The sequence below is a fragment of the Scylla paramamosain genome, unplaced genomic scaffold (genome assembly GCF_035594125.1).
Source record: "Scylla paramamosain isolate STU-SP2022 unplaced genomic scaffold, ASM3559412v1 Contig94, whole genome shotgun sequence".
NCBI classification, from domain to species: Eukaryota; Metazoa; Arthropoda; class Malacostraca; order Decapoda; family Portunidae; genus Scylla; species Scylla paramamosain.
This window is the reverse complement of record NW_026973759.1, coordinates 24,933-35,000: the sequence shown is the minus strand read 5'-3', so window position 1 is coordinate 35,000 and position 10,068 is coordinate 24,933. Positions and strand designations below refer to the sequence as shown.

General features: G+C 50.8%; 1 protein-coding gene across 6 annotated transcripts in view; it reads left to right on the top strand.

The window, feature by feature from the left end:
* LOC135098953 (serine/threonine-protein phosphatase 6 regulatory ankyrin repeat subunit B-like) overlaps positions 1–7,656 on the top strand; it is a 51,983-nt gene extending 44,327 nt beyond the window's left edge. For 5 of the 6 annotated variants that reach the window (XM_064001379.1, XM_064001381.1, XM_064001385.1 and 2 more), the window contains 3 exons: positions 2,963–3,232; positions 4,398–4,805; positions 5,623–7,656. In XM_064001379.1, the coding sequence (XP_063857449.1) occupies positions 2,963–3,232; positions 4,398–4,805; positions 5,623–7,395 (2,451 nt within the window). In that variant the 3' untranslated portion in view covers positions 7,396–7,656. The remainder of the gene's footprint in view (positions 1–2,962; positions 3,233–4,397; positions 4,806–5,622) is intronic. The other variant, XM_064001384.1, reaches the window with a different exon arrangement.
* Positions 7,657–10,068: the final 2,412 nt, after the last annotated feature.

The window sequence follows — 10,068 nt, the reverse complement described above, 5'->3', positions numbered from 1 at the left end:
TAGTGACACTCCATCTGTTCACCTAAAAGGCCGTCACCAAGAATCTTTTTTTTTTGCTGGTGTAGCATTCCCCAGTGGCTGTTGTAGCATATTAGCATAGCACGTAAACAGTTTGTGACTTTAAGTCTGCGATCTGATGTTCGTATCAGCAGAATTGGTTGAAATGTTTTGTCTGTGGCAGTAATGTTTGTGATGCTTGCATCTGCATCATTGTTTCATGTTTGTTTTAGTCAGCAATCAGTCCACCTCTTACGCAAAACAATGTACAGCCGGCTCCACACTTGATGAAGCAGCCTTCCTACCCTTACTTTTACCTAAAGCGACGTGTCATCTCAAGGGATTTTAACAGATAAATATCATTCCCCAGAAGTTATGACGTGTCAGTTAAGCCACACCTCCTTTCCCAACCCTACTCCATGTCCATCCCCCCCATCCCCACTCCAACCTTGTTCCTACATTTCTCCTGTCACCCCCTCCTTGCTTATCTCCTACATCTAAGCACCCCCCTCCTCTCTCTCTCTCTCTCTCTCTCTCTCTCTCTCTCATTCATATCTAAACGTTCAGAACAATTTTTACAGTATAACACACACACACACACACACACACGCATAGTGCAGGTGGAGGGTGGTGAGAGGTCATCATTCCCTTGAGTCTATGGATTAACTTCTGGATCGAGAGAAAGATGGGGAGTGAAGGGGGATAAAGGCTACAAGACGCTGCCCTTGTAAGTGTAAGAGGCAACTTACGTAGATCACATTATACCCACCTCTATTTAGTGACTGGGTTGTCATTAGAAAGTACCCGTACGTCTTGCGTTTTTACTTTTTATTTATTTATTTATTTATTTATTTATTTATTTATTTATTTATTTATTTATTTAGAGAGAGAGAGAGAGAGAGAGAGAGAGAGAGAGAGAGAGAGAGAGAGAGAGAGAGAGAGAGAGAGAGAGAGAAATTATTTTATATGATACAAGTCACAACTTGCCGGCCTTCTGACGCCGGTGCGATGCCAGGCCACTGACAGACTCTCAATCAGTCATGCCTCACCAGAAGCCGGTGACGCCCAGCACACAGCGAGCACTTCCAGCCCGCTCGGCGCTCACTCTGGGTCTGCAATGTGCAGGGCGCAGGCGAGCCGTGACTCACTGAACACCACTTGGCACAGGGAGGCCAAGAGAACAGTGCCCCTCTTCTGCGCCCTCATTTCAAACAACACACACTTGTAAATGGAAAGCAGGAGTGGAGACGCGGCCACACCCACCGCAGTCAACCCGCCACACAAGTCCACAGAACACAAAACGCAGCCACAGCCGCCACAGTCCACACAACACAACACGCGAACACCACCACCTCATTTCAAACATAACACACTTGTAAAAGGAAAGCAGGAGGGAAGAGACAGCCACACCCGCCACGCTCCACAAAACACTCAAACACGGCCACACTCGCCACAGTCCACCACACACTCAAAAGCGGCCACACCCGCCACAGACCACCACACACTCAAACGCGGCCACACTCGCCACAGTCCACCACACACTCAAAAGCGGCCACACCCGCCACAGACCACCACACACTCAAACGCGGACACACCCGCCACAGTCCACCACACACTCAAACGCGGCCACACCCGCCACAGTCCACCACACACTCAAACGCGGCCACACCCGCCACAGTCCACCACACACTCAAACGCGGCCACACCCGCCACAGACCACCACACACTCAAACGCGGCCACACTCGCCACAGTCCACCACACACTCAAAAGCGGCCACACCCGCCACAGTCCACCACACACTCAAACGCGGCCACACTCGCCACAGTCCACCACACACTCAAACGCGGCCACACCCGCCACAGTCCACCACACACTCAAACGCGGCCACACTCGCCACAGTCCACCACACACTCAAACGCGGCCACACCCGCCACAGTCCACCACACACTCAAACGCGGCCACACTCGCCACAGTCCGCCACACACTCAAACGCGGCCACACTCGCCACAGTCCACCACACACTCAAACGCGGCCACACTCGCCAGTTCACCCACCACACACTCAAACGCGGCCACACTCGCCACAGTCCACCCACCACACACACAAACACGGCCACACTCGCCACAGTCCACCACACACTCAAACACGGCCACACTCGCCACAGTCCACCCACCACACACTCAAATGGGGCCACACTCGCCACAGTCCACCCACCACACACTCAAATGGGGCCACACTCGCCACAGTCCACCCACCACACACTCAAACACGGCCACACTCGCCACAGTCCACCCACCACACACTCAAACACGGCCACACTCGCCACAGTCCACCCACCACACACTCAAACACGGCCACACTCGCCAGTCCACCCACCACACACACAAACACGGCCACACTCGCCACAGTCCACCCACCACACACACAAACACGGCCACACTCGCCAGTCCACCCACCACACACACAAACACGGCCACACTCGCCACAGTCCACCCACCACACAAGGCCTCAGAACACTCACACCGCACTTGTTCCGGCGAATACTCAGCACACGCACGCCCAGGGCATCACAGTATGGGCTGCACCAACTGTATCCTGGAGGGAGGCAGAGGGCACAGGCGTGGCAACACAGACGGAGAGGACGGAGGAGACAGGCGAGCGTGGTACTGACCCGGCGTCTGTATTCTCTCTTTCCCGCCCCCTCCGGTGCTGTGTGCTCAACCGACACGCTGCTGCCTGAGACACTTCCACACACACACACACACACACACACACACACACACACACACACACACACACACACACTAAAACAACACCACAGTCACCAGTGAATACCTCTGTTGTCACGAAACGAAACTTTTTGAAAACTGTGACAGCACTACAATACTATATTATTATATCATATATCATATACCTGTCCATGCAATACCATCAGCACCATGGCTTCCCTTCTCTCTCCGACAGAGCGCCGCACCCCCCCAGCGCTTGTACCAGGAACTGCTCTCAGCAATCTGTCTCGGGGACGACGTGCAGGCGGTGTCCAGTCTCCTGTGTAAAGGCGCCCCCATAGAGCCCCTGGGTGGCCGCTCCGCCCTCAGACTGGCTGTCACCACCGACCGTGCACGCACCGTCAGCCTGCTGCTGGCGAGCGGCGCCTCCCTGTCCGCCACAGTGCTGCAGGAGGCTTGGCAGAGCCCCAATGTGACCCACAGGGTGCTGGCCTCCCTCACCAGCGTGAGTACCCTCCCCTGCCTGTCTGACAGCATTGCCACACTGTAAAGGCGAGGACGAACATCGTCACTGGATCTGAGTCTCAGCGGCGGCTCCTTTGCAGCGTGGAAAGTGAAAAGCTTGGAGAGTTATAGGTCTGTTAGTTGTATAGGATAAACTTTGTGTCGGAACAAGTTCAGTTTGAGGTGTTAGTGGTGCGTGTGACAGACCTGCAGCACACCAAAGTCTTCCAACATTACAGAACATGCAACTCAATCTCATCACTCCATAAAAGGACGCCATTGATATTGGATTTTACAGCAATGTCATTAGAGTTCATTTAATGTCTTTAGAACAAGCAAAGAAGTAGACCTCATAATAGTTAAATGTCTGCTAATACATCAACATCGACCTTCAATGAACTCTAACGACACTGTTGTAAAACCTAACATTTAGGAATAATAGGTGAAAACACTTCTTTGGTCTGTGGTAAGATTACATTCGTACATGCATTTTTGTACTTCATAGCACTCCATAACACTTGTGCGTTCATGCCTCGCCGCTTGCCGTGATCTGTCAGCCAGGCTGTTTGTCTTACTGAGAGAAACCATTGCAAGTAAGAATAACAATCTCTCTCTCTCTCTCTCTCTCTCTCTCTCTCTCTCTCTCTCTCTCTCTCTCTCTCTCTCTCTCTCTCTCCTGGGCTGGCGGAAATTTGTCGGGATTGCTGTATTTGCTGTCTTGGTCTCTGCGTGTCATTTTGGTCGCTGGGGTCTAAGTGGTCTCCAGCTCTGTGGTTCTCGCTCACCGCTGTTTGTTAACACGTAATGAAATATTTTTGCCTCCCTGAAAACTTGCCATGGAAATAATTTTTAATGTAGGACATAAATAATACTCTGACCATTGGTGTTCTGTCTGTGCAGCTCAGAGATCTTGAGGAGGGTGACAGCAGCAAGGCGGCAGCACCCGGTGGCTTTATGGTCACATTTCATTCAATTGTTACCTCTTGATTATATATATATATAAAAAAAAAGCAATGTTCCAGTACTGACGTCACTGGGCTCCAGGCTGGGTGATACACACAAACACACACACGTTGTTTAGTCCTGTAGGGAACACCAACCCTCCTTCCACGCAAGGCTCAGAGGCAAGGCGTGTGCCTGATATCTCAACCCTCGCTCTCTCGCAGGCCTACTGCTGCCGGCTGCGTGTGGAGCAGCGTCGTCTGGTAGAGGTCAGCCGCGCTCTTGTCGAGGGCATCAGCAATCTGCTGGAAGACATCGAGGGAAGTACTCCGTGGCTGGCTGCCTGGCGATCGGGCGAGGACACTGACCACGCATCTCTGAGCGACCTCCTGGCAAAGGCTGCGGCTGCCAACTGCCCCGTGACTGCCGCCTTCCTGCAGAGTGCAGGGGCGTGGCCTTTCTTTAGCCAAGCCTCGGGTGGCAGCGCCCTGCACGCAGCGCTGGACGCCGGCCACCAGACCATGGCCGAGGCGCTGATCAGGGACCTCGGGGGCTGCCCTTACGTGCCGGACACACACGGTCGCCTTCCAGTGCACATGATGAGTGACGAGGAGCGACAGAGGCTGGAGCAGGTGAGGCTGTCTGTTTGTGTTCTCTCTCTCTCTCTCTCTCTCTCTCTCTCTCTCTCTCTCTCTCTCTCTCTCTCTCTGAGTAGGGTGGTGGTGAGGGTCGCGGATCAGATAGGAAGGTGGGCAAGATGAAGTGTGACTGGTGACTAATATGATAGTAATACACCAGTAACAACAGCAACAACAACATCTACTACAACTACTACATAGCTACCACCATTACCACTATTATTATTATTATTATTATTATTATTATTATTATTATAACTATTATTATTATTATTTTTATTATTACTATTATTATGTTAACTGATAAAATAATTGTACTACACACACACACACACACACACACACACACACACACACACACACACACACACACAGCATAGTACAGTGGTAAGCAAGCTCTGGTCACAACTGAGAAAGCCCGGGTTCGAGTCCCGGGCACGACGAGGCAAAGGGGGCAAAATTCTTAATGTGTAGCCCCTGTTCTCCCAGCAGCAAGTAGGTACGGGATGTAACTCGAGGGGTTATGGCCTCGCTGTCTCAATGTGTGGTATGTCAGTGGTCTCAGTCCTGCCAAAAGACAGGTCACTATGATCTTTGAGCTCTTCCATAGGGGAACAGCTGCCTGGGTGACCACCAGACGACCATTGCTGAATGACACATCTTTTCACCACACTCACTCACTCACTCACTCACTCACTCACTCACTCACTCACTCACTCTCTCTCTCTCTCTCTCTCTCTCTCTCTCTCTCTCTCTCTCTCTCTCTCTCTCTCTCTCTCTCTCTAAGTCGCATCTTTCTCACGTCTCACAGAGGCTCTTCGAGGAGGAGCAAGAGAAGCTGAAGGATCTGGAGCTTCTGCAGAAAGCAGATCGCGAGAAGGCGGCGGCACGGACAGCGCTGGACGTGCAGAAGGTTCTTTTTGATAGCCACAAGAATGGAGAGGACAAGAATGTTTCTGCAGGTGATGGCCGCGCCGCCCTGCTGCTGGCCGCTCGCAAAGGCCTTCTGCAGCTGACTCATCTGCTGCTGCGGGAGGGTCGCCGCCCCGTGGACGAGGTGGTGGACGACACCTGCGGCACCACCGCCCTCCACCAGGCGGCCTCGCACGGCCAGGACGGTTGCGTGGCGCTGCTGCTGAGCGCAGGCGCCAACACACAGCAGCGCGACAGCTACGGCCAGACCCCCCGACTCCTTGCCGCCATGTTTGGCCACACAAGCACTGCTGACTTGCTGGCCCAACAAGATGTGCAGGACGTTCCTTGCCGCGCGGGCACCACCGCCAAGCAAGTGACGCGAGGATTTGAAGCATACTTGCAGCTTTATGAGAAGTATGCCCATGATCCTCTGACTCCATTTGACCGCCACAACCCCGACGGCGTCACAAGGAAGCTTATGAAATGCATACGTGTAGGAAAACTGCAACAGGAGGCTCAGCGGGTGGCTGTTGACTTATCAGAAGGTGAGGCCCTTCAAATACACGAGGCGGTGATGGCGGAACTGAAAGTCATCATGGATAATGTGTCAGCCGCGGACCCCACCTACCGCGGCGACCTGAGGCTGGCGGGCAGCTCTCGGGACGGCTCCAAGTTGTACGCCCCAGATGAGTTTGACGTAAATATCGTGATTCACGGTGATGACGTAGGAGTAAATGTTAGTGAGAGAAGGAAGGAGGAAGCCCTGCTGAAGGGCAGGTTACAGATCTCTGTGAAGACTGACAACCCCAACCTTAAGGGGAATAGTTTCATGGCCAATCTATACAAGAAGGTGCACCGCTGCCTCGCTGGCCACACCCTGCAGGACGAAAGACTGAGCCTGGTGCCGCCGGGCCTTACTAGTACGCAGGTGGGCGTGGCACTTGCCCTGGCCTGGCAGGGGCGAGAGTATCCACTGCTGCTGGTCGGCGTGGACCTGGTGCCGGTGCTGGAGGTGCCGTGGCTGGAACAAATCCCCAGACCCTTCCTCACTCCCGGGGACACCACCACCATGCAGCTCAGTAATGCCGCGGATGGCTCATGGCGCTGCAGCTTTGCCTTGACGGAGGCAAAGGTGCTAGGGACGCTGAGCCCGGCGGAGCGCCAATTGCAGCTGATGGGAAAGCTACTTCTTTCCCGCCTCAAGGCTGAGCGCTGGATGCCACGACACAAGAAGAGCTTCTGCACCTGGTTTGCCACACGGGAGTGGAACATCCCGGTGCCGAGCGGGTTCTGCTTCAAGAACGCATTCCTGCGGTGGCTGGAGTATAGGAGGCGTGGGGAGAGGCACCATGCCAAGCAGTTGGCGGCGGGGCGGGAGGGGAACCCCGCCAGATGGCTGGTACAGGTGTTCAGACTGATGTGTGCAGACCCAGAGGAATCCCGAGAGCGCCTGACAACTCAAAACAGCTCCGCCTACTTTGGAGGGGACTGTGAGGGGCGAAAACCTGGGGACGGGGCGCCCGTCATCGTGCAGTGTCTGGAGGAGGACCTGGAAAAGTTGTGGCCTGGCTCGTCTGGGCCACCACGGCCTGAGCCTAGACAGCCAGGCGGCGGTGAACATACTGGTGGCGCTGCGTCTTTGGATGCAGAAGATGCAACTCCACGGTGATGGTCAGCAGTGACTCGCACCACTCTGTCAACCTCACACACACACACACACACACACACACACACACACACACACACGTATACCTACATGTGGTAATCTCCAGAGACACAAATGGTTGATGTCAGACGTCACATATGGACAATGAATAGTGTAACAGTAAGGAAACACGTGAGCTCTCAAATTTGGAAACTTGTATATGTAAAACAATCCTTGCCCTGTAAAAAACTTATGAGAAGTGTTTGAATAAACTAAAAACAAACATTATTTTGTTTATGTTAAGCCTATTAAAGTATTTATCATTGTCATATTGAAATTTATATCCCCTCCCCCCTCAAAAAAAAAAAAAAAAAAAAAAAAAAAATATATATATATATATATATATATATATATATATATATATATATATATATATATATATATATATATATATATATATATATATAAAATTATACGACACACAAAGATAGCGGCTCACCTGAAGAAGTTACAAAGCAGAAGCAAACGTACAACAGCCGCACTTCACCTGTTTGCTGATCCACCGACCTCCAATCTTCCACAACCTGCGATTACCTCCCGACTCGTCCCCGCCACCCTCTGTTCCTTCACCCGTCGGTCAACCACCGCGGCAGACACCAAGAACCTGGTCCAAAGCTAGAGTGTTACAAGTGGGGCGAGTTTGAAGAGCAGCAGTGATGGTGTCAGTGTCACCACAAGGCAAGGTGTGGCAGCTGTCAGTGACTCGGTCACAAGAGTAAACCCTCAGCCTGCTATAGGACCTTGGAAAATGACGAATGTCAAGCCGATCCTTCGCCTGATCAAGTCATAAAGGACTCTCTCAGGATGGAACACTTAATTTCTCAGTCAGTACAGAGGGGTGAGGGGCCTCGCTCTATCCTCAGTGAGTGACCTGTGACCTGGACAGCTGCCAGACGTGTTCCCTGCAACTAGTAAAGCCAATACAGCGCTGCGCTGCCTCTTTACAAAACAGACCAGGCGGGTCACCTCCCGGGGACACGTGGCGGGGTGATTCATGTCAGGGTGAGGTCACTTGTGCCTCGCTGCTCGCGATGAGGTCAACGTTTTATTTTCATTACTATTTCGTTAAATGAATTAAATATTTCCTACTTATATTCCTTCGAATTACCTTATAAGTATTACGAAACAACCTACCTGCCAACTTCAAATAATTAATAGTTAATAAATAATAATAATTAATAAATAGTTGATAAAAGAAACATGTCAGGACAAGGTCACCGCCTGACCGGGCCTGGGTCAGGCTCTGTGGGTGTGTTGACCTTCACGATGAGTTTAACATTTTCCTTCATTAAGTAAAAACACGTTTCCCACTTGTATTTCTTCAGATTACCTTCTAAGTACAGTTATACATAACATAGTTGCCCACCTTAATTAAAACGGCTATAAAAGTTAGTGAGAATAAGATTTTCTCACCAACACTATACAATATTTATGCCACGTTTGTTTATTGATGTATAATTATATATGTATAATAAGTTTTCTTTTCTGAGATATCATAATATCTACGTGAAAATAATACTTATTATTTCTCTATCTTGTGGCGCATTTTAGATGTGTCACGTAATGTACGAGTACTTGGCGAAGTGTTAGGAAAAGGGGCAGCGCTGTGCTCACACCCTCACCCCACCCTAGACGCCAAACTTTACTGCCTTTACTAGTTTCTCCTTGCTCCATAATTGTTGATAATACAGTGTGTTCCGTTATATCAGAATTTTTGCAGTCTGTCCAAATAAACTAGGATAATACAGAGAGAGGAGGAGGAGGCAGTGAACACTTGCCGAAACGATAATTACTCCCAGTGAGGTCTAAAGTACTGGATGAGGGGGTGCTGTGAACTTATCATTAAACCCAGCTGTGACCTCACTGAACGTTTCCCTTTGTGTCTCATAACACAAGGGGCCAGTCACAGCCTGCCCTCTAATGACAACTCTCTTCCTCCACACAAAACTACAAGCACCTAATAACACACACACCCTTCACTCAAAAATTTCAAAATCATCATGGCGACTCCTACACCAGCCTCGGAGTCCCAATCTGGGGAGGGGACCATAAATGTCCCCAGGTCGGACTGCCTTTCTGTCGACGACCTTAAGTGTCTTGACGCCCCCCCTCAACTTTTTCTTCATTAACTTCTGCAACATCTTCCGAGTTTTCCACCATCTGACCGCGACTACAGAGTCACTCTCAATCTAAATTTACCTGTCTGTATACCTCTCACCTAACTCCTCTGACTATAAGAAATCTTTTGATTACTCAACTTCCAAAGTGGAGCACATTCTGACTCCCTTTTGCAGAGATCTCCATTCTTCGAGACTTCAATGTTCACCACCAGCTTTAGCTTTCCTCTCCCTTCACTGACCATCCTGGTGAACTAGCCTTCAACTTTGCTATCCACCACGACCTAGAGTAATTGGTGCAACACCCTACTCGTATTCCTGACCGTCTTGGAGATACGCCCAACATTCTTGACCTTTTCCTGACCTCTAATCTTTCTGCTTATGCTGTCACCCTTTCTTCTCCGTTGGGCTCCTCCGATCACAATCTCATCTCTGTATCTTGTCCTATCGCTCCAATCCCTCCTCCGGATCCCCCTAAGCGAAGGTGCCTCTGGCGTTTTGCCTCTGCTAGTTGGGGGGA